The sequence below is a fragment of the Macadamia integrifolia genome, chromosome 7 (assembly GCF_013358625.1).
Source record: "Macadamia integrifolia cultivar HAES 741 chromosome 7, SCU_Mint_v3, whole genome shotgun sequence".
NCBI classification, from domain to species: Eukaryota; Viridiplantae; Streptophyta; class Magnoliopsida; order Proteales; family Proteaceae; genus Macadamia; species Macadamia integrifolia.
The window spans coordinates 6,398,268-6,423,934 of record NC_056563.1 but is presented as its reverse complement, the minus strand read 5'-3'; the positions used below and the strand labels follow the sequence as shown (position 1 = coordinate 6,423,934).

General features: G+C 39.8%; 1 protein-coding gene across 1 annotated transcript in view; it reads left to right on the top strand.

The window, feature by feature from the left end:
* LOC122084231 (endoribonuclease Dicer homolog 4-like) overlaps positions 1-25,667 on the top strand; it is a 52,326-nt gene that overhangs the window by 24,975 nt on the left and 1,684 nt on the right. Inside the window, exons 9-14 of the mRNA XM_042652316.1 lie at positions 3,292-3,392; positions 3,498-3,703; positions 3,810-4,019; positions 5,971-6,435; positions 6,565-6,837; positions 22,089-22,415. Of these exons, the coding sequence (XP_042508250.1) occupies positions 3,292-3,392; positions 3,498-3,703; positions 3,810-4,019; positions 5,971-6,435; positions 6,565-6,837; positions 22,089-22,415 (1,582 nt within the window). The remainder of the gene's footprint in view (positions 1-3,291; positions 3,393-3,497; positions 3,704-3,809; positions 4,020-5,970; positions 6,436-6,564; positions 6,838-22,088; positions 22,416-25,667) is intronic.

Genomic DNA, 25,667 nt, shown 5'->3' with positions numbered 1-25,667 from the left:
TAAGTCATTCATGCCAGCATCTTCAATGCAGTCGTTAAAAGGATTTACAGAGGAAGGGCCAATGGGATCACCACCATGTTTTTCATGACCATACCAGATCACATTGAAGTCTCCTGCCATCACCCAAGGGAGGGAGCTAGAGGACAATAAAAAAGAATAAAGATTAGCGCAAAGGGAGAGCCTATCGTGGGCACGATTCAAAGCATTGACAACGAAGAGGCAAGGATTGGATCCAAAAGGGGCAGAGATAGAAGGATGGATGTATTGAGCAGAAGCTGGAATTGATTTGGAGCTTGAGGGGGTTCCAGAGGATCCAGATACGTCCATTAGGGCAATGGTCATATTTGGAGGTGAAAAACCAATGAGGAGCCATGGAGGTCACAATACGAAGGGCATTAGGCTTGAGGACTTTGTTTTTAGGAGGCAATAAAGGACAACATTAGAGTGGATGACAGCATGCCTAGCCAAGGAATTCAGGCCTCTAACATTCTAGATTATCCAAGGGATCATTAAGAGGAAGGGGGTGCAGGGTTCGGACCTCCAAGGAGCTGGGGGAGGTCTTCTGGAGGCCAAAAGAAAGGGCGATTATGCATCCGATGATATTCCCTAATCAGAGATGGCTGGGTTGACAAAGAATTCTTGGTTACAGTAGCAGCACTTATGTTCTTGTCAAGGTCCTATATGAGCTATAATCTTTGGAGGAGGGCTTCTTCTTGCAAGTGGCAAAGGAGTGTAGGGGCACAATGGAAGCATCAGACGAGCAGGATGCAGTAGCGGCACCATCATGAGGCAAAGCATTGGTGTGAGGAGCAGTAGAAGATAGGCTACAATCTTCAACAACCAAAGGGGAGACGACCAAGGTATAAGCAGTAACAGCAAGTGACAAGTGTGCAAGATGGGCCTGCATGGACTAGAGAAGTTGAGGGGCTCCTTCCAAGGACATGGGAAGCCAATATGGAGATCTTGATGCCAAAAGGGCATCCACAACAGAAGAGGCAGGAGCAGACAAGGGTCGTGTGGCGGAGGAGGTACATGCAAAGATCGTTAGGGCAACCAAAGGAGAAGTAGGAGGCGTGCATGAGAATATCGAAGAAGCAGAGATGGAGGAGGTACCAACGGAGGTCTTTGGGGCAACTGAAGGAGCAATAGGAGGTAGGCAAGAGATGTCTGTGGCAACAGACAAGATCAGCAAACAAATATCATGTTCATGACTAGAGGAGAATCTCTCATCAGAATAGTCGGGTTGATGGTGGAGATCACGGGTGAGGGAGGACTCGGAGGGTTGGATAGATGACCCGAGAGTGTAAAAGTGGAGTTAGGTGGGTCAAGAAGGTTACAAGGAGTGATGAGCCAATTCGGGTTAGATGAAGTGGAAGGGTTAGTGGATAAGACTAGGTTTGGGAGGTATAAGGTAGAAGAGGGGGACGGTTGGGCTAATCCCGACAAGGCAGGACTGGTCAAAGGTGGTTAGGTTGAGATGTAAGGGAGAAAAAGGGTGTGGGGCCCCCAGAGAGGGGGGAGGGAAGGATGGGAGGAAGGGAGGAGTGCAAAAAGTGAGAGCCATCGGATACAGAGGATGGGATGGAGACAAGACTTAGTGGAGCGAGGTTTGAATAAGGTGAAGGGCAGAAACCAGTTTCAGTAGCCACCTGACCATCAGCGGAGATTACAAAACAAGGAGACAAGAAGCTTGAAGATCTGGAGGATAGATCCCCTTCGTCTTCATTGGGATCTGACAATGATAAGAGGAGGGCGAATTTTTTGTGCTCAGAGGTCCTTAGCTAGAGGTCCTTCGGCTCGATGGAGGAAGGTCTGGCCGACGGAAAGTTAAGGGCTTCGTTAGGCTTGGGGTCGGCCATGCGACTTCGATTCCGCGGACACGATTAAGTTTCTTTTTTCTTCCACAAGTCTGGAAAGGAGAGGGAGATTTATGAAGCCCTCCTTTAGAAGAGGGGTTCACCATGTCATGAAAGACTTCAGTTGCAGAGACTAACTTTGAGCAGCAAAGAGATGTGTTGTGGCCAAATGATTTACAGATCGAACACTGGGGGGGAAGCCACTCATAGTGAACAGATTGCACAAATGAAATCCCTTCTTCATCATGAATTGTAACAAAGGATGGAGGGGGTCTTTAGCCGAGATTTCGATGCAAATTCTAGCGAAGGATAATCGGTCCATCAATTCTGTTCTATGATCTGAGAACAGAGGATTTCCTATAATAGAGCCTATTAAGCTCAAGCCCCGAGCACACCAATAATGAAAAGGGAGGTTGGGGAGAGCAACCCAGACATGAATCAATTCGAAATCCACTTTGCTTAAGATGGAGTGTTCATCCCAAAGACGAAGGAACACCGGTTTTTTCCCAACCAGCCAAAGACCTCCTTCCAGCGCATAAATTTTTTCAACTTCATTGGAAAAATTAAAGATGAAAATCCCATTTTCGAGCAGATAGGTGGACAGCAGGCCTTGTATCCTCCATTGTTTAAAGAGAGAAGACTTGACAATGTGGAAAGGAGGTCTGCTCCCAAGGAAGTGACCGATCAAGCAGTTTTTCCATTTAGAAATCTCAGACTCAAGCAAGCCAGAGGGACATAACCCAATCTTCTTATCGTCTATGACAGGTGGGGTATAAAGAACACGGAATGACCAACTCTGGAGGGGGAAGGGTTATGTCTGACTGTAGAGTTCTAAGGTGTGGGTGTGGAGAGGGAAGAAACAGAGGAGGAGGAGGTGCTGGAGGTAACAGGTGGAGTATCGGAAGGGCTAGGAGCAGAGGTTTGAGGAGTTCCAACAGTAGAAACAGTAGAGGAAGGCAGGACAAGGGAGGGTTCAGGTCATCTTGGGAGGGGTCTTCGGGTTGGTGTATGTTACAACTTACTAATAGGTTGACATGCTTATTGAAATGTTTGAATTCCATGAAAATTGATTGATTACACTTTTCTCAGAAAATCCACATGCATATGTATGTGCATGGTACGTACATACGAAGAATCACATATGCATGTAAAAATTGTATCATTTTGGCTTTGCCATGTATCAAATTTCATGGTGCATCTCAAATGGCGGCCGGCATGGATAATGGATTTGACTTTGCCCCTTGAGTTTTATCCGTCAAACTGTTTTTCATGTCATTGACTTTTCAACCATTTCAAAGCCTTATTCTGTGACAGGGAAGACTGTTTATGCATAAGTAGTTGTCACCTGTAACTTTTACAATGAATTGTTTCCATCCATTCATTTATTTAACCTTTACCTTATTAATGTTCTTGTTCATATTATTCACTGAGTCAGGCTTGAGATTCGCCTTTTATACCCTGAACAGCCTCTTTTGAAGGCAAAACAGCTTTTTATTTTACGGAATTTACTTCATAACCGGATACAAGAGGATACAGGTATTGTGCACATGACAACTTCTATGTTTTCAGATTAAGATACTTGTTTTTTTCCCTTCCGACCAAGTGTCCAATATTGCCATGTCTTTTTCACTATGAAACCAGTTGGCCGAAAAAAAAAGGAGCACTTTGTTGAGTTACCTCCAGAGCTTTGTCAATTGAAGATAATTGGTTTTTCCAAAGACATAGGGAGTTCATTGTCTTTATTACCATCAATAATGCATCGTCTGGAAAATCTTCTTGTGGCAATTGAGCTCAAGGAGATGTTGTCAGCTTCATTCCAAGAGGCATCTGAAGTTACTACCTCTCGTGTAAGGCGTTCTCAAATAGTGTTTAATTTCTGCTTTGACAACTTATAAATGATATCAGTTATGATCGCAATGTTTACTTCCATGGATGTGGTCTTATTCATTTTAGGTCTTAGAAGCTCTCACAACAGAGAAGTGTTTGGAGCGCTTTTCACTTGAAAGACTTGAAGTACTTGGTGATGCTTTCCTCAAGTATGCAGTTGGAAGGCACCTTTTTCTTTTGTACGAAGCTCTTGATGAAGGAGAATTGACCAGGAGACGTTCTAATATTGTAAATAACTCTCATCTGTACGAACTAGCAACTAGGAGCAATTTACAGGTAATTTAATTTGGTTATACTCCATTGATGATGATGCAACCTAGGCTTTCTCGTGGGCCTTTTGTATTTCTGATCTCCTTATTGTAAAATAATTTGTATTGAATTGTCTTAATATATTTTTTTCATTTCCTTTGTTCTCTGGTAACTTCAAAAATATGAATTAAGAGGTAGGAAAAGCACCCCAAGAACAGAGGTTACAAGAGTACCTACTACTATCTCTGTGTGTTCCAACAAAGGAAAGCCACAACAATACAACAAAGGAATTCATGTTAGCCAATATATCCATCATCGCCATGTCTTTAAAATTTTCATATCACGTCTAAATGTTCATCTTATTGAAATAATTTTGTGTCTTCAAATCAAGGTTTTGGAAGGATAATGATATTTTTGGAGGAGTCTGAAACATAAGAAACCAATTGTTCCCAAAAACAATGCACAAAAAAAAAGAGGGTGGGGCGGGGGGGGGGGGGAATTAAGAAAAGTAATAACGCCAGTAGTATAACACTTTTACCGTCTGTGAAGATGGATTACGTTGAGAACGATGGTTTTGTGGTTTCTAAAATGGACTAGAGTGGTTGATACTTGATACTGTTAGAATTTAGAAGAGCCATCGTGGTTTGTGTTGAATTTGAGGGAGTCATGAAAATGCAATCTGTAGGTTTGTTGGACATTGCTGTTTTCTCTTTCTCTGTTTGGTGCTTGTATTTGCTGTTAGAGTTTATGTAATAGGGGTACTTTAGGAACTATTTTATTATTATGTTGCCTTATTTTGTATTTTATCTTTTTTCCTTTTGACATCCCTATGGAGGTATATGTAATTTCCCTAATATAGTTTGAATCTAACATATGTGAATAGATCTTTTCTCTCCCACTATTTGCACTCAGTCCCTCTCTTTCTTCTCTCATCTTCTCTTCTTCTTCCTTCCTCTTCTCTCTTCTCTTCCCTTATCTCTAACCCTAGTCCTTCTTTCTTCCAACTTGGTATCAGAGCAAAAAGGGGTTTGAGAGTCGACTAAGCATCCTTTTCTTATTCTTTGAGTCTCTCTTGGAACCCTAGAAAAGCAAAAGGTTCCAATAGAGGCTACACTATGTAAAATGATTCAACAAGAAGACCTAATGGAGTTCTAGAATCAAGTTTAAGACACTTGGAGGGAGATTTGAGACTACAAGGACCAATTGAAGCTCAAACTGAGAAGAGAAGAACTTCTCAGGGTTAGCGCCAACTTTGGAGTCAATCTCCTCTTTCTCTCTCATACGGCACTTGTTGGGATGTGGCTGGGCTTGTAAAGAATAGCCCAAGGGTCCTTGTTTGACCCCCCCCCCAAAGCCTTGGTTACTGATCTGTTGTATAGTTGGAACACAACTCCAAACTTCCCTACTATTGGGGATCCCCAACTTTCCCATTTTTTTGTTCTTTCGGCCTTGAATGGTTAGTATTGCAGTTATTGGTTTCTTTTGATGGATGAGTTATATCATATGAGGCCTGTATGTTGCGATTGTGAGTAAGCTTCGAAGTGAAAAGTGTATGTTGCAATCATGCATCCCTCAATTAGAGCTGGTCGGTATCCTTGTTATCTGGAAATTCTGGAGATATTTTTTCCAACTAGGCATGATCGTTAGCTAATATTTCCCTAAATAAATGGTTGGATCAATCTCTTCTTTGGACAGAGCCAATGGGCTGAATGTGACCAAATTATGGGCCAGGTACATGCTGGTCGATGGCTCAGAATATGGGCCAGAATTGAGCCAATTTGATGCCCAATCGTAGGCCCTGGCCTACCTCATAGGGTTTATTTTTTTATTTTGGAGTCCTATCAAGTCTTTATATTGTTTGAAGTTTAATATTGGATTTACATTAATATAATATGTTGTTTTTCGAACATTGATTTAAATTTAGCTGATAGTTTTTATTCATAGCATTCTATTACTAAAGTCTGCATTCACATCTCAGGTGTACATACGTGATCAACCATTTGAGTCCTGCCAATTCTTTGCAGTTGGTCGTCCTTGTCCAATAATCTGTGATAAGGACACAGAAATAATTGATTGTCAGCAAAAATGTGGAAGCATAGCATCAGCTCCAGCTGATGCTATTGATGTGAGGTGTAGGTGCCATCATTGGTTATACAGGAAAACTATTTCAGATGTGGTGGAAGCCTTGATTGGGGCGTTCTTAGTTGACAGTGGCTTCAAAGCTGCAATTGCATTTCTTAGATACATCGGTATAGAAGTGGACTTTGAAGATTCACAAGTTTCTACAATTTGCATAGCAAGCCGAGGCTACATGTCACTTGATGATTCTGTGGATATTGCTGCCCTTGAAAATTTGTTAGGATACCAGTTTCTGCATAAAGGTCTTCTTGTACAGGCATTTGTCCACCCTTCTTATAAGCATCCTTTAGGAGGATGCTATCAGGTATGCACTTATTTTTCTTTCTAGAAGTGGAGAGGGACAGTTTTTTCTTTTTTTCATGAATTATTTGAACCCATTCTCGAAAGAATTTCATGTCAAACGTATTTAGTAACACTCCTGCTGCCTTACCAGCGACTTGAGTTTCTCGGAGATGCTGTCTTGGATTACTTAATAACATGTTATCTATATTCAGTTTATCCAAAGCTAAAGCCAGGGGAGTTGACTGATTTGAGGTCGATGTATGTAAATAATAATTCCTTTGCCCGCATAGCAGTTTGCCGATCCTTTCACAAGTATCTTATCTCTGGTTCAGATAGCCTCTCTGAGGCAATCACAAAGTTCGTAACTTTTATGCAAACACCTGCTTCAGGAAAAGGCTTAATTGAGGGGCCTACATGTCCAAAGGTATTGCCTTGCATATCTAAATTCTGCATGTGGTGTGCCTTTTAGTTTAATATGCTAAAATTAGGAGTTACTATTTTGTAATCATCAAACTTGTTTAATTTATAAATCTATGCAATTCTCCAAACTGCTTATTTATTCTAATTGATAAAAAGGATATACTGGTGAAGGAGAATATATATTATAAGCAGCATAGTTCAAAATCTCGGGTTTTGGTTTTCCAGCCTGACCGAAATTTTGCAGAAACAGTGCATTTTTTGCCTTCAGTTTCAGTTGGCCATTTCAGGGGGCAAATAGCTGAAATGACCAAAATTTTGACTGAAATGACTGAATTTTGGCGAAACACTGAAATTTATGCTGAAACAGTCTCGATTCTGGGTTTTGCCTCCTGTTTTGTCTCGGCCATGTCGAAATTAGCGAAATTGCACCGAGATTTTGGCGAGTTCTCAAACTACGATTATAAGGTGAATAATTGCTCAATCATAAAAAGAAACAAAGCCATGATATGTCCCTTATACTTGACATATCCTTTATGAATAAGAGGGCACATGAGCTCTAACCATAATGGTTGATGGCTTCTAGGTTAGATTCTGACCAGTTAGGGCCTTAGGGGAAAGCTTTGCCAAGAGAAAATGTTTCATTAAGAATTTGTGATATAGCCGGCATAATGAAAAAGGAGGGGGCTGATTGATTGGCTTTGATTTGGTCTTGAGATTCGGTTTTGTCCTGGGATAGCAAGTTTTGGAACATTCCGGCAATTGTAGCTTGTGACTAGATTGGTTTTGATTTTGTTGCTAGTTTGGTTTTGCAATCATATCTAGTCTTATTTCAGTTTATAAATTCTGTAAGTAAGTTGGGATTAGTTTCTATATGTCCTTGTCTAAGATTGGAATGTTAATGTTTAATATTGTTGATTTGGGGAATTGAGCTTATGTCGAATAGACACCAGTCCCTCTTTTATAGTGGAGGAAAGAATGTTCTAGAATATTACAGGGACCAAAATACCCTTGAAGACTAAAGCACCCTTAAGACCCACATTACAAAATTCCCCCTCAAGTTGTATGTCAAACATGCACAACTTGCTAACAATTCGATAGAAAAGTTTACTACTGAGAATTTTAGTGAATATATCAGCTAATTGAGCTTCAGGGTCAACAAAGGACCACGGATTCCATCTTCTCCTTGATGAAATGAAGATAAAATTCCACATGCTTCGGCCAATCATGCTGAACTGGGTTGTATGCAATACTGATTGCTGACTGATTGTCACAACTCACAATAGAGGCGCATAGGAAAATCAACAAATACACAAAACCTGAAGGAGACCCTAGAGCCAAAAAATCTCACATATGCTATGTGCCATTGCTCGAAACTCTTCTTTAGCACTGGACCTTGCCATTATTGCTTGCTTCTTGCTTCAACATGTGGTGAGATTACCTCCAACCATGGTACAATATGCAAAGGTTGATCTCCTATCATCTGGGCCAGCATCAGTAAATGCTTCCACACGCAAATGACCATGAGGAGAGAATAAAAATCCTTTTCCAAGAGCAGATTTTAGATATCTCAAAATCCGATATACAGCCTCTAAATGAGTTGAATACAGATCATGCATATACTAACTTACCAGACTAACAACAAAAGCTATATCAGGCCGAGTATGAGAAAGATATGAGTCAACAACCAGTCTCTATCAAGGTTAATGTATCGGTATCAGTTTCTGTATCTGTTGGCTAAATTTAGGATACCTATCAGAGGGTATCGTATCATATCGAAGATACACTAAGATATGCTAAAGATCAAGGATTAAAGTATCGATATCAGTGGTTGTATCGGTCGGCTAAATTTAAGATACATATTGGATATCGTATAGGTATCAGAAATGCTTGAAACCATGGTCTCTGTTAACTTCTCTAGTTAACATGTTCTCCATCTTTATCCTTGAAGTGTGAGTTAGGCTCCAAAGGGAGTGTCAATTTCTTTACATCCTAACAACCCCGTATCAAAAAAAAGGTCAAGAGTACATTTTCGTTGAAAGAGGAAGATACCTTGTGCTGAATAAGTTAGCTCAATACCCAAAAAATACCTAATTTTATGTGAAGCTATCTCTTGAGTGTTACTGCTAGTAATCACTATATCATACACAGACAATGAGAATAGTGATATGCTCCCCTGACTTCTTGATAAATGAAGTGTGGTTAGCATTGTGCTATTTGTAGCCTATAGCAACCATTACCCTGAGGAATTAGTCAAGCTAAGTTGTGGGGACTGCTTCAACCCATATAGAGCCCATTTCAGCTGGCACGCCTTGGCTTAAGTCTGAGCGATCTTATGAAATTTCTTAAAACAAGGGAAAACATCACTTTTCTAGCATAGCAAGTAAACCCAAGTAGTATGGCTATAACAGTCAATAATGGTAACAAACCACAGCTGGCCTGTGATAGAAACACAACGGGACGGGCCCCAAATGTCATATTGAATTAAACTAAATAGAACCAAACTTCTACTATCTGAAATAGGATAAACAGATCTAGTTTGCTTGGCAAAAATGCAAGCATCACAAAAAGAAATTGTTGGGATTACATAATTTAAATAAAGCAAGAAAAAGATTGGATAAAGTGCCTAAAGGGGGGTGACCCAAACAACAATGCCACCGATATAGTGTAGTTAACGTAGATGTAGAGGAACCCGAACGAGTGGTCTGAGTAGTCAATGTCGTGGGAGACTTGTCAAGCAGCTACAAACCACCCACCACTTGCCACTGCCAATCATAATTCTGTTACCAAGTCCCAAAAGATACAATGAGTGGGAAAAAATGTTACTTTACAATTAAGATCTCGACTCCCGAGTAATACTACTAATAGAAAGAAGATTAGTAGAAATTTTGGGAACATGCAAGACAGATGACAGGGTAACAAAGGATTAGGGTTGATGGAACCCTTTCCAAAAACAGAGGAAAGGGAACCATCAGCAACATGAACTTTTTGGTTACCTAACATAGGAGAGTAAGCATTTAAGTGTTTAGGAGACCCAGTCATATGGTCAGTGGCACCGGAGTCAATTTAAGGGGTGGATTCCAAGCTTCCAGTGACACACAATGTCCACCAAATGAAATACCTGAGTGTGGAGGAGGTGGATTTTAGGAGACTAGCAGGGAGATTGCTGAGGCCGCAGAGGAAGGAGCAATGTCAAGCAAGCTTGGTCATCAAGTGATGCGGAGTTTATAGCTCCTCTTAAGATAATGAAGAATCTGAGGAGTATCTTTAGAAACCTGATTTGCAGCTGCATTGGATCGTCCTTGTCCACAGTCACACAGTCACATGACATGGCTGGTTTGCCATGTAGTTTCCAACACCGGTCCCTGGTATGCGTTCCTTTCCACAATAATCACACTCTTCACGGTTTCCTTTTCAGTGTTCCGAGAAAGGCCATCCTAAGACTGTGTCCTTGATCCAAAGTAAAGAGCAGATCTATCATGTACTATAGGGATGAGCATAGTAGTGCAACATTTATCTTCAAATTGCAACATGGCATAAGCCTGCTCTAGGGATGGGAATGGTTCCCGACTCAAAAGATGGGATCGAGTGTGATCAAACTCAACATTGAGTTTAACAAGGAAAACATACACACAGAGCTTATTCTCCTTTTTTCTTGAATATAATAGCATCAATTTCACAAGTAGCAGCACAATCTTCATAAAAATCTAATTCTTGCTACATACCTTGAAGTGCAGAATAATACTGGGAGAGGGATGATTCTTTTTACTTGTTATGAATCTTCTTTATCAACTTGTAGCATTGGGAATCATTACCAACCTTAGAATAGATATCCTTGGCAACTTTCTAGATCTTTGCAACAGGATCCAGTAAGAGATAGCCCTGAGCAATAGTTGAATCCATGGAATTAATAAGGTATGACATTACCAAGAAGTTGACTATCTCACATTTTTTCCGAGTATGATCAGCACAAGGAAGCTAAGGAGTGTCCACAATAAGTTAACCATAATAGCCACGGGAAAGAATAGCCAAACAGCAGGAACGAGACCAGATCAGGTAGTTGCCCAGATCCAGTTTGATGGAGCTAGTAAGGAACAAAGGGAAATCATGATGATTATTTCCTTCCTGTCCAGTAGATGCAGTAGTTACTCAAACATGGTTGCTAATCAAGAGATGAGTCTCAAACAACGTCCCTAGGAAACCGCTGGAGTCTTCAGCAACAATATGGCAGATCCCTAGTGCAGATCATCAGAAATCACTCCCTGAGTTAGAAGAAGAGACTCAGGTCATCTCATTAATAGGGCAACAAGGCAGAAACCATCGGCGGAGAAAGATCTTCAACCACCGAGGGTGGAGAAGGCGGCGAGTGGTGACAGCGGTGGCTAGCACTAGCACTGAAGGGGGCGCAGTAACACTGGCGCTAGTGACGGCGAGAGGCAGTGATGGTGGTAGGTGGTGATGGCGCGAGCGACACGAGAGGCGGCGGCATTGGCACGAGCAATGGTTGAGTGGTGGTTGGCGAGCGGCGGCTAGAGGTGGGAGGTGGTAGTAAAGAAGAGAGAGGAAACTAGGGTTTCTGTTTCCTTAGCCAAGGCAATAGGGTTAGGATCCCAATGATGATCCTAGCTCTGTTACCATGTTGATTTGGGAAAATAAGCTTAAGTCAAATAGACACTAGGCTCTCTTTATTTATAATGGAGGAAAAAATGTTCTAGAATATTACAAAGACCAAAATACCCTCAAAGACTAAAACACCCTTAAAACCCACATTACAACAGTTACAAGTAAGGAGACTGATCCCTATGCTGTACCAAGGGATTGACCTCCAGTTGTTGACAGAGAGTTATAAGTTAATGAATTGTCTACCAAACAGGTTAGTTTAACTAACCTATTAAACCCTTGAGCTGATGGGGCTTATTTTCAAGGCCTATGGTTGGTTGATATTACACTGTTTTGCTGTGTTCAGATTCTGTTCTGCTACTTTTTAGTCCTGCAAGTCCCTTTAACATTATCCATCAAGCAGGTTAGTTTAACTAACCCATTAAACCCTTGTGGATGCTTTTTTTTTTAGTGCAAGTTTCAGCAACCTGCAACTCTCAGTCACTCTCGCAAGTCAAATCGGTTTGTTCTGAAACTGTCTCCATAGTTCCCTGAGATTTTGTCCACTAATCCACCTTTCCAGAACATCCCCTCAATCAAAGTTTCAGCCCTAACCAAGCTCTAATTTAAGAGTGATCATATTTCTCCCACGGAACCTTATGCCTGCCTTGTTCCAAGTTCCTTGTCCAGTCCTTGTTTCTGGTGTAACTCCAGAGCAACTAGACTCTATTGTTTCTGATAGAAAACATTTTGTAACCTAAAACAGTAACTCCGATCCATCCATTCCTTTTCTGCCCTAATTTAACTCTTGGCATTAAGCCCTAATTTCTGTAGTTAGGGTTATGGTTTCCCTAGTGCCATCAACTTGGTAAGAAATTCGGTTTCACTCGCCAGGGGGAGAGGAAAGTTGCGGTATTTTCTACAGGACAGCAGAGATCCTTGATACTTCGGGCATAAGAGGAGTTATCAACTGAAATGATTGGAAGGGTTGTTCTAAGCTTAAAAACTTGTTCACTGGGGGGGGGGGGGGGGAGAGAACAGTATTTCTGAAGCGAAATAGCTATTGGTATTGATTTGTTGTGTTGGTCCAGTACTTTTTCTGAGTGGAGGGTAGGATGCTTATGTTCTTCCTATGGATCTGGTTGGTGTAGGTGTGGTCTTTGGTCATAGTTTTTTTTTCTCTCCATTTTTTTCTGGGTTGTTGTGCAGGGAGAAGTGGGAGGTTGAAGTTGTCATTTTCATTTGTTCTCTCCCTCTCTCTCTCTCCTCTGTTTTATTCTTTTGTCTGTGGTCCTTCACTCTTGTTGGACATTGTCCTTGGGGTCAGCTTCTTCCTTTATATAATTTCCCAATATCCTGTCACTAATTGACAACAAATATCACAATTGCTTTCAGAATTATTAAAATAAAATAGGGGCAACTGTAAGCCAAAAAGGTTCTACTTTTGTATGGTTCTATGAGGGGTGGAATGAAACTTTGGCACTTTCTTGCATGAGCCACAAAGTGACCAATCTCAAACTTTAACTCGTGTCGCCATGTTGGCATCTTGAGCTTTTACAATACATCCGGCAACTTCTCTTGAGTAATCCTAATTGATCCCTCTGAATATATGATTAAAAGCTCCCTAATATCATCCCATGTTTCCCCTCCTTGAATAGTTTCCCTTTTTACTTAATGCATTATTTATTCATCCAAAAAAAGTATCCATCCAACCTTTTGGAAAAGTTCAATTGGTATCTAAAAATGTTTATTAAAAAAAAATCACTAGGATTCTCCTTGGAATTTTTTCTCATACTGCTAGCAACTATAGCCTATAGAGCCAACTATCTCTAACCATATGGCCTAGGAGAGGCATCCTAGTCAAGGTATATGTTGAGATGACCATAGTTACTTTTACCTTGGTCTTTTACTATTTGTCTTAGTAGTTGTAGATAAGGACGCCTAGTTAGCGATACCCTACTTTCCTATTTTGTTGTAACCTCTTCTTAGAAATAAGAATGACCTCTGTCATTATTGACAAGTCAACTCATTCTCAAACCTCTGGTTCTCAACTTATACCTAGGAGTTTTCAACCCCTCTTGTGAAAGCATAATAGATAAAGACATGTTGTAATGCAGAAGCAACATAGCAACAAATGAATCAAGTGGATGGCCTGGATTTGTTCTAATTTGTTTAGAGTTAGATTTTGTTAATCGGGGGCGGAATTGTAATATCTTCATGAGGGTATTTAATTTATGTTTTCATTCATTAATTTTAGCTTATTTTTAGGGTTTGATGAATTTTGGGAATGGCCTGTATCAATATGACAGCAGCCCCACTTTATCTATTATAGACAAGAGAATGTTCTAGAATAGGTATGAGTACAAGAATACCCTTAATGACTAATTAACCCTTGTACCCATATTGCAACACCCCCCCCTCAAATTGGTGCATAGATGTCACACACGCCCAACTTGCAAATAATTGGATGAAAAAGTTTACTACTAAAACCCTTAGTAAATACACCGCTAACTGCTCCTCGGATTTAACAAATGGAACACAAATAATCCCTTATTCCAACTTCTCCTTAATAAAGTGGCGTCCATCTTCCCATGCTTCGTCCAATCATGCTGAACCGGATTGTGAGCACTGAACAATGTCAATGGCTGATTTGCTGTCACAATAGTTGCATTGGGAGTTGAACCGGAACACCAAAATTCTGAAGGAGACCCTGGAGCCAAAGGAGTTCATAAATACCATGAGCCATAGCCCGAAATTCAGCCTCTGCACTAGATTGAGCAACCAAAACTTGTTTCTTGCGTCGCCAAGTGACAAGATTGCCACCAACAAGAGTACAATACCCAAAGGTAGACCTCCTATCATCGAGAGAACCAGCCCAATCCGCATCAATAAGGGCCTCAATAAGCAAATGATCATATGGAGAAAAAATAACACATTTTCCGGGAGCAAACTTTAAATACCTCAAAATTCAAAACATTACTTCTAAGTGAATAGAGTGGGGATCATGCATGTACTGGCTGACTAGACTTACAACAAATGTTATGACTGGCCAAGTGTGAGAGAGATAGGTCAAAAGCTCTAAGGCATAAAATCCGAGCAAAATGAACCGAGGTAAAGCCCAAAATCGGAACCTCAGGTCTATGCTTAGCACTTCAAGCAGAGCAAAATGGACTAAGGTAAATCCAAAAAAGGAAACTTTAAGGCATAAAAGAGAAGTTGAAAGGGCTGAGGTAAATCCCAAAAGGAAACCCCTCAACCCAGGCCAACCAAACCATGCCAAGGTACCTCCTACCATGACCGACCATACGAGCAAAAAAAAAAAAAAAAAAAAAAAACAAAAAGGGAAAGAAAAGAAAGCTCTTACTCCCTTGGGACTTGCATTGGACCCGAAGGAGTAGGGGCATCTGATATGCATAAAAATGACCCACCTATAAGTGATAGACATGTGGCAGAGGATCAGTCCAGAGAAGGGATTAAGCCAAAGCTGACAAGACCTGTTTAGAAACAGATTCCTCGTCAGCAGAGCTACAGCAGGACTCACACTCCCCGAAGAGACCAACCTCGTTAGCAGAGTTACGTTGGGAATGGACTCTCCATGCCATATGGATTAGGGATGTGACTCTACATCCCTATCCGGGAAGGACTCCCCTATTCGGGCAGGACTCTTCCTCGTCCCTTTCATTAAATAGGGAGGTAGGGCCCCAGATATTTCACTTCACAATCTCCAACACTTGTACTCTTTCCTTACTCGTTTCTTATCACTGTTGTTGCACGGATTTGACTTGAGCATCGGAGAGTCCCTACTCGCAGTCCGCTCTAGGCCTCTTTTTATGTGTCTCGAATTCTTGACTTGTTTCGAAGATTGACCTACGGTTCAACCAGACCAGATCCAACCCTATGGATCAACCCAACTTGGAGGAGTATTTATATTTTTTGATGTCTTATTGTGCAAGGAAGAGAGAGAACAAGAGAAAAGGGGATTTTCGTGTTCGGGTTTCTATGCTGGAGTTCTTTCTGTGAATTTGGGTGTTCTTGAGAGATCTCCATTGTAATCTTTCTTTCATCATATAGTGAATCATCTTGTGCTTCGCCTGTGGACATAGCATATCACAGTGGTATGTGAACCACGTTAAATCTGTGTCATCTTGCTCTAATATGTTCGGTTTCTTTGTGATTGTTGGTGTTTTTTCTAACAGTTCTCTTGATCAGTTCTTGGTGTGCAGGTCATCCACGTGGTTGCAGTTCAGATTCCGGCCACAACAGCTCTAATACCAAATAATGTAGAACCAGTTCCCAACTAAGAACTAGTCCATGATAGGATCACTAGTATTCTGTCCAGCAGTAGGGTTACAAGGAACACAACAGCAGAATATCCTCTTCAGTCAACAGAACTGAGCAGTCTCAGAATTCTGTAATATGTTAGACCCAACAATTAGAAATAGACACCTCATATGGACAGGTCTTCTCAATCGATGGTAGGGATATAACATTCCCAAAATTACAATTAAATCTGATTGTCAGATTGTGACATATGAGTGGTTCTCAGAATTAGAAAGTGAGGCTCAAAATAATGACAAGACTTCTTTGAGTCCAATCGAGTTTAGGGTTCTTAGGAGGGAGTGCCCCTTCAAAATCTCAGCTAGTTCTGATTGCTGGATTAGAGATATCAAGAGAACTCAAAATTAGAAGGTATGAATCAAAATAGTAACGCATGGTGCCCAGCCTTATCCAGCCATAGGATTAGGCTTTAAAAAATCCCAGCGAAGGAGAGTCCTAAGGGGGTTGACAGACCACCAAATATGGGCTGGAACTGTTCACCTGATCCGTAGTTACAAAGGGTCAAAGTCTGCTGCAGAAATATCCATTGCAGTGCGGCTGCAAGGTAGGGGAAGCACTTCCTGTTCGAGCTTCTGTTGAACTCAGTAGAATAGTCTGCAAAGAACAATCAGCAACAACTCCGGTAGTCAACAGTACATTGATTTCTCTCCGTATAAGCCATAACAGTGAGATAGAAACAAGTAGGAATTGAAGGGGAAGGGATATGACCAAGCCCTCTCACCTGTGGCTTTGGTATGTCTCTCACAGACCTAAGGAATATCTCCATCACTATATCTCACAGCCATGGTGTTGAACCAAACTTTTCATTTTCATCAAATTGTGAGGAGAGTCCAAAGACTCATTACATACATGGATGCAGGCAGCCCGACAAGATACAAAAGGAAACAAATCCCAAGTAAGGCTTGTGCATGGCAGCCAAGACTTTTTTTTGGGTGAATGAATAATTCATTACCAAGAGGAAAAAGGGAAAATTACAGCTCCTTAAAAGGGGAGGTAGAAGAAAGAAACAAAATCCAAAGCTCAAGGAGGAGGGACATTCCTGATGATGGAACTAGGGAACTCCTTGGAATTTACAATATGACGATTTCTAGGGGAGGGATTATAATTAGTTGAAATCCGAGAGATCTTGGTCTTGACATCAAAGGATATGGAAATCCAAAACTTTTTAAGAGGGCGAGAGTTGGAGGTCCATTTCCTATGATTCCTTTCCAATCCATATTTGATTTATGGTTGCACAAAAAGCGAGCTTTCCCACAGTGTTACAAATAGACTTTCCCTGAGATGGTATATCTATCTAAATCCATTCCCGATGAAGCGGGAGAATTCTCTTATTGGTTGGCCAGCATTTGGTAAGGATTCCTTTCCAAATAGAGGAGGAAATAGTGCAAGCGAAAAAGAGATGCTCAATGTTTTCCATCTCATTACCACAGAGGGAGCACATCGGGTCCACTGGGATGCCTCTCTGAATGAGGAAAGCTTGAGTCGGCAAGGATTTAGTGAAGACTCTCCATGCCGTGAAGCTTTGGCGGGGAATTTGATGCTTGAACTAGATGAGCTTGTGCCAAGGAGAGGGAGGCCCATGATTTCTAACATATTCCCAAGCAACCTTAGAAGTGAAGAGCTGAGAAGCGGAAGGCTTCCAAAGGATTAAGTCATGACTATGCCGCAGGGAGTCTGGGATGACCGGCAATGAATTCTAGATATCGGCAAGGTGGGGTAAGGATTGAGCCAGGTGTCCAATTTCCTAAGGATATAATATCAGCCACACTGGCAAGCTTGGGCAATCCCGAACTATATATGGTTCTGGTACTTATGAAATGATATAGAATTCCTTTGGGATGTCAGTGATCGAGCCATATATAAGTGTTGTCCCCATCCCCAATTTGAGATAGAATGACAGCTGAGATAGATGAACGGATAGAAATGATCTTGCGCCACACCTAGGATGCCTTTAAAGGGGCTTTCACGGTCCAGATAGAATCTAACCTAAACAGGTAAGAGTATACCCAGTCGGCCTATATACTCTTTTTCTCGTTGACGAGTTTCCAAACCAATTTAATGATACTAGCTGTGTTGACATCCTTGATCCACTCAAGCCAAGACCCCCTTCCGCTTTAGGAAGGCAAACAGTAGCCCAACTAGTAAACCTGAGATATCTTGAGCATTCACTTCCTTTATAAGGAAAAGAGGAAAAAATTGATTCAAGCTTGGAAATTATGGGTTTTAGCAGCCCATATATACCTGACCAATAGATGTAAGAACCTTGAAGAACCGATCAGATGAGCTCTAGACGACCCGCGAAGGATAGGAGCTTGCCTTTCTAAAGCTGGAGGCGCTTTTTTATGAGATCAAGCATAGGGGTACAATGGTGAACAGAGAGTCTGGCAAGAATAAGAGGCAACCCAAGGTATTTGACCAGGAGAATCCTAAGAGAAACCAGTCTTCTGAAGCAATGAAGCCTTAAAAGAATCAGAGATCCTGGCCAATAAGACAAAAGTCTTTGTCGGATTAATACTGAGCTCAGACATGAAAGCGAATTGATTCAGCCAATACATGATAGCATCAATGGAAGTAGAATCGACCTTGGAGAAGATCATTAAATCATTAGCAAAAGCGAGATGAATAAGCTTAATCGCCTTCAGAAATCAGATGCTAGTCAGTGGCAACTTGTAAGCTTCTAGAGAGGACTTTCATGGTCAGGCAAAATATATAAGGAGAAGGAGGACATCCCTTCTGATCCCCACCGAAGATGGAAAGTACCCAGCTGGGTTGCTGTTCATTAATATGGAGAAGCGAGGAGATGCAATACAATAATAAATCCAATTAGTGAAGACCGGCATAAATGAAATCACATCTCAAAGAATCAAAAGCTTTGTGTATGTCAATCTTTGTAAGAGCCACAGGGGAATAAGATTTTCTATCAAAGCCTCTGATAATCTCATGGCAAAGGAGGATGTTGTCCCCTATGCTTCTTCTAGGAATGAAAATTGATTGGTTATTACTGACCATGGAATCAACTTCAAGCTTGATTTTGTTAGCTAGAATCTTGGTTATGAATTTGTACAATAGGTTGCATAGAGAGATCAGACTGAAGTCGGATGATTGAGAAATAAAGTAATACCGCAAGCGCACGGGTCGTGTGTAGCTACGAGTCGATCACAGGGAGGTGAGCTCTATGAAAAATTCAGTTCTAACCTAGGCAGAATGTACTAACTAATAGGGTTTCACAAATTAAAATAAACTAAACTAACAATGATGAAAAAGACAAGAATTAACCATAGAATTAAATTAAACATGCAATAATAAAGTGAACCTAAGATTAAAATTAGAATGAATTAATGAACCTAAAATTATGTAAGCACTAGAGAGGTGTGAAATTATGATGTGGGGAAGCACTTAGGAATTAAAATTCGCCATAAGATTTAAGGACAATCTAGTCCTATATCGCATGCTTGAATAGATCAATAAGAAATATGGATTTTTAAATCTAACATTTCCCATGAGTTATTCAATACATACATAGCATTAGATTATAAGCAATACCATATTGGAAGTTGACAATTACGCATACAAAAGGTAATCAATGGCATACATAATTTTGACTTTGCAATAGGGTTTTGGTTACATAGAATTAAGAAAAAGGGAATCAATTGCTTACAAGTTGCTCTTCATGTCATGGTTTCATTTAATCCATAAGTTACAAGATTTAGTTAACCATGGGGATGAAGAAAGATGAAGAACAACTAGAAGATGAACAAGACATTATATGAAATTAAATCTAAAATTAAAAAGAAAATAAAAAGAAATACTTTCCTGAATATGTACTGCAAAATCCAAGCTTAAGAACTTCAAACTTCAACTTCAACTTCAATATTTGCTTACAACTCAAAAGAAAAGAAAAAGCTCTCTAATTTTATTTTTTTTTTCAAGTTGTGAATTAGATCCCTATATATAGGCTTAGGAGAGTAAGTTAGAAATGGTTTAGGAATGGAAAAGGTACATATAAGTTAAGGAAAAGGAGGGTTAAAAACCAAGTAGGAAAGAGAATACTTGTAAGAGAAGAAAAAGGGAAAGAAAGTAGGAAACCAAGTAGAAATAGGAATGGGTAAGAGAGAGTTACGTATAGGAGAGAGGAGAGAGATTACATAATTAATTTTTGGAAATTCTAAAATTCAACTTAAATTCCAACTTAGCCCAAAACGGTTTTTGGGCTATATCTCTCCATCTTGACCCTGGATAGACTCAAACCGAGAATTAAAGATGCATCATTTTAAATCTCAAACTCAACAAACCCAATATCCAATATCTTCCCGTGAACTAATCTTTTAAAATTACCATCATGCCCCTACACTTGCGTAAGTCCTCCCGTGTCCAATTCTCCTTTGTTGCTCAATCTCTTGTCAAACTTCTAAATTGAGGTGAAATTCCTCATTTGCCCTTGATTGCTTCACTGAAATTTCTTCCCTTCTTGCCCTTGATCATATGTGAATCTATCCATGAATAAACCGGTGTCTAGATTGTATTGGATCCTCGCATTTAGCATCTTTTATGCGCATGATCTTATAACCTGTAAATGTGAGAAAATCACATTATGTAGTCACTTTTGTCATCGATCTAGAATCAAAATGCTCAATTAAAATCGTTATGGATGTATAAAATACAATATAATCATCGGACATAACATCTGCTCCCTCTTTTTTGGGAATGAGGCTAAGGAAGTTGTGGCTTATTCCTTTGATTTGACTTGGGTTAAGGGAGAAACTCTTGACTGCCCTGATGAGATCCTCTTTGATTATATCCCAATAAGAGGAGAAAACCCCATACTAAAGCCATCTGAATCTGGAGCTTTGCTAGCTTTATGAGAGTGGATGGTAGATGTAATTTCATCCTCTGTGGGAATAGCTATAAGCATATTGGCTCAGTTAGCAGGGATGAAATTTCTAATGAGACCATCGGGAATGGGCGTAGCAAGGTCGGGGCTAAGCTTAAACAAGTTTTTGAAGTAGTCAACAACAACCCCTTTTATCTCATCCACTTTATGGACACGGGTTCCCTCCGGGGTGATCAACATTGGGATAGGGTTGAGATTGTTTCTAGCCTTCACAGATCGATGAAAATAGGTTGTGTTTGAATCCTCATGCTCCAGCCAATTAGTCCTTGCTTTTTGCCTCAGGAAGCTTTCTTCTTGGGCTAGGAGGGTAGAGAGGTTTGCTGCCTCAACCTTCTCCTTTTCAGCCAAGGAGAGGTTTAGATGGTTGGATTGCAACTGAATTTGAATGGAGATAAGCTTGTTCCTGCAATTAATCACTTGAGAAGAGATATTCCTGAAGGAGTTAGTATTCCAAACTTTGAGGGCTTCTTTGACATTCCTGAGCTTCTTGGCCAAGGCTATGAGGGGGGTGGAAAAAGCTTAGACTGGCTTAAGCCAAGCTTCCTGGACAATAGAGGGGTAATCATGGTGTGAGGATCACACATCAAAAAATTTGAAAGGGTTTGGGGCGAAAAGAGATGTAAATCTGGACTAAAAGGGGGATAGGACTATGGTCAGAGATGTCAGGAGCTTCAAAGAAGGCATGGGAGGAGGGGTAGGTTGAGAGCCAAGCCTCATTCACTAGCACTCTGTCAAGCTTACAAGCAATGCGAGCATCGCCTGATCTTTTACATGATGCGTGACGCATTGCCTGTAAGAATCGCCTTTTCTTTGGAATTTTATGAAAAGCTAGAAAAAAGCTGCACACTGACCTTCCACTTGGAATGCCCTAGGCTTGTGAGAAACAGTAGGATATGTTGTTTCGGGATAAACAGGATGATCTCTTGTTTCAGGATAAACAGGATGATCTCTTGTTTCGGGATAGACCAGACCCATTGGCTAGAAAGAAATCAAAAAGAGAGCTCTTGCTTTCCCCTCTCACCATCCTCTGCTTCAGATGCATCTGCTGATTCATCGGATTAGGATTATTCTACTTTCACTGCTTCGGATGCTTCCTCAGAATCAGCTTCTTATGTCTTTCCTCTGATTTAATTTTGCCACTTGGTGCACTGGTCTTCACACTTTACATTGCAACCCTTTGTTCTTGTTCTCTGAGGAGAAAGGAACTGCAATCACGTGAAACTAGTTTATACTATTTACCTTACACCTTTCGTGTCTTAAATTTTGTTGTGCTTGTCTTGTTTGCTTTGCCAATAAATGCACTGGTCTTAACAGTATGACCAATGTCTAAAATAATGTGAATTAATTGTCCATAATGTTAAATATTGAGTTCTTAGCTGTGAATTAATATTAAATCACGTAAGGTTAACCTTGCTCTTCTACTGGTCCAGGTTCTTGGTGATTTGGTCGAGTCTTGTGTTGGTGCTGTGCTTCTTGACACTGGTTTTAACTTGTACCGTGTTTGGGAACTAATGCTATCGTTTGTGGAGATAATAATGAACTTTTCGAGCCTGCAATTTAATCCTATTAGGGAGCTCCATGAACTTTGCCAGTATCATAAGTGGGAATTGCTGTTTTCAAGTTCAAAGATGGGGAGAGACTTTGTAGTTGAAGCATCTGTCATTGGAAATGATTTTGATTCAAGTGTTAGTATAACAAACCTCAGCAAGAAGACTGCTAAGAAAATGGCTGCACAAAAAATATTCATGAGACTTAAGGTAAAACTATTACTCCACTATTATGTTTCGCTGTTTCCTGTAGTTGATACTCATGATGGATGCTTTGCTTTCTAACCTATTTCTACATGTCCATGTATAGTAGGCCTTAGGCAATAGCAACAGAATATGGTAGGCCTCTTGATGTCAATATTTTATAAGTAGCTCTTCTATCTATTAATACTACCACAAAGACCCCATATCATGCACGGGTTTGTTGAATTGTTACACAAACACAAACACACACACACACACACACACACACACACAGAGGTATATGCAAGTATTCTGATTTACGGGAAGTAAAAATCTCAGAAAGGGTAGTTTTTAATGTGTGGTCCTATAATTATGTATCCAAGATTCTGATTTGTTTGAAGGAAAGATATACATAAAAAGAAGTAACCAATGAAGATTTAGTATTAAAAATCTTCTGATTTTCTAAGTAACCAATAGAGGAATATTAGATTGAATGAGTTAGAAATTACTGTCCCATACCCAGTTAAAATAACCAAATTCACCTACCAGGTAAGGTAGAACATGAAATTAGACCAAAACTTTAGTGAGAACATTGATGTATTTATACAAAGGACCTCCGTAGGAGTAGTTCCAATGATGATTTGAAGTTGGTACATATGATCAAGCAGTATATGTTCCGATGATTTAATTTATTTATTTGCATTGTCTATACTGAAAGGGCTTCCTATGTGTGCCACTTAGTATTTGGCTATTTTGATTGTTGGATAGAGAGAGCACATGGTATAGATTAGACACATGTCAAATTTCAAATCATAATTAAATCAAATAGTCCCATGTATTCACATGCACCTCTATTTATGCACATGCAGATCTGCTATACTATGACCTCGATTCTGAACTCTCGTAGTCCTTATTTTATAAATCTTTTTGCCACTTGGTAGACTCCATATGGACTAAAATAAATTCGATATATGGGACATTGGGTCTACCTGTTCACAAAATTTGGACCTCAACCAAATTGCTATATGATAAATATTTAGGCCACCTAGATAGACATCACTAACCTATGTGTAGGTTGTCTAGGAAACATGGCCTCTTGGCATTATCCTTGTATTTTTTTGTTAGGGAAAATTAAATGTCTTGGAGTGCATCATAAGCTAGTGTTTCCCCGAGTCTCTCCTCTCTCAATGAAATGACATATATACCCACCCTCAGATATTGAGAGGAGAGAGACATACTCGGGAAGTGCTATCGTATGTTGTGCTCCTAGACAAAAAACTACTACCCTTTTTGTTTTCAACCATTTTTCAATAATTTAATTTTATTAATTAATTTAAGCATCTAATTTCTCCATATTACCTAATCTGTTAGTCTGGAAACTTAACATGTGAGCAAGAGCGTGGGGTCCTGCCAGCATAAAATTTGGGCCTGTCTTGATCTGCCACATGGCAAAAATAAGTGGGCTTATCTCGATCCAACTAATTCTAACCTGATTTATTTTGGGTTAGCTCCAAGTTGAGCGGCCAGCCATTACTGATTATTAACCTCGAAGCTTCCAGGTTATTGTTTGAACTTTGAACAGTCCCTCCATGGTTTGATATGGGTTCGTCCCAGTTGAGCCTTTACCATTGAAATTCTTCCTAAAACAGGTCATACCATACCTAAGGCATTAAGAGTGGGTGAGGCAGGGCACCGATTTTAAACTGATCCGTTGAAATCATAATTAATGAGTTTTGGTTCACTACCTCTTAAATGTATTGATTTCGAGTTCTGTAAGAACTAATTAACTTTTGGGTCTTGATTTATGACATTATGGCCCCATTTTGTATCTTGAAGTTAGACGAGATCGAGGATCCATTGCTTCTTCCCAGCTTCTAAAGGACTGGACGATTCAGTGGGTGGATGACCGTGATTGATTTCTTAAAATCAGTTGCAGGCCAACTAGAGGAACACCCTCACGTTGGACCATTTCAATTACAAGTGATCACTATTGAAAATTGGGATCAAAAGTAAATGTCATTTATTTGACGGTTGAAAAAATTAATATCAATTGCACGGACAAAAGTAAGCGTAGTTATGAATTTCTATAGTTTTGCCCATGTCGAAGTAGAAAAAAAAAAAAGTCCAGAAAAGAGGTGAAGAAAAAAAAAATTGAAAATGAAATGGTAAAAAAATAAAAAATTATCTGTTTAATTATTAATACAAGATAATAAAGAATAATTATTAACACCCTCACGTTGGACCATTTCAATTACGAGTGATCACTATTGAAATTTGGGATGAAAAGTAAATGTCATATATTTGATGGTTAAAAAAATTAATATCAATTACGTGGACAAAAGTCAGCATAGTTCGTATGAATTTTTATGATTTTTCCATGTCTAAAAAAATAAAGAAGAAAAGAATAGAAATTTTTTTATATATTTTTTGTGTTTTTCTTTTAAATAACAGAAGAAAATTTTATCATTTTTAAGATGAATTTTAAAATCTAAAAAATAAAAAATAAAAAAAATCTTCTCTCAAGATATGCCGATGACAATCAAAATTTCTTAAAACCAAGAAAATAGTTGTGTCGACATCCATTGACTACAATTTAAGTTGAAATGATAGATTGAAAAAAGAAAAATCAATAATCGGAATTATTTGGCAGTTGGTTGATTTCCTCCTGGACCACCCCATCCCACGGATTCCGATGCTCAAAATGCAACGACTACCAACTGTCTCGATGTTCCTTATAACGAGTGCTACGTGGCTTGCTGTGGAGGCAGTCATGCACTCATGTCCCATATGGCTACGAAAAGACAAGTACCCATATCGGTTTCTTTCTCCGGTAACTGTGATCTTTCTTCTTATTTCTGGAACCCTCAATAGAACAAAGCATTTCATTGCCAGAAGCCAAGGAGAATCCCAGAGATATTTTCCCTATGGATCGATCCACAACCACTGCTCAGGTAAAGGATGTTTGGTGATCTGAGTTAGGTTTTTCAGGTTGAGTCTAGAATCTGGATGGTAATTCCTGGTTTAATTTCGTCTCCATTTTTTAGTTCGTTTCGAATCGAATCTTGTTATTGTTATTGGTGAAGCTTGATCTCAGTTTAATTGGAAGTACTAGTGATTTTTTCCAAATAACAGCAGTCCATGTGGTGTTCGGTGTTTGTGATTCCCTTTCGTTTTTCTATTGCGAATCTCTATTCTGCTGCATTGTTAATTCCTAACAGCTGTTATAAGTTGTAATTCTTATATTTTGGAGCTAGGAAGCTATGGGTTTTTTATTTCTTA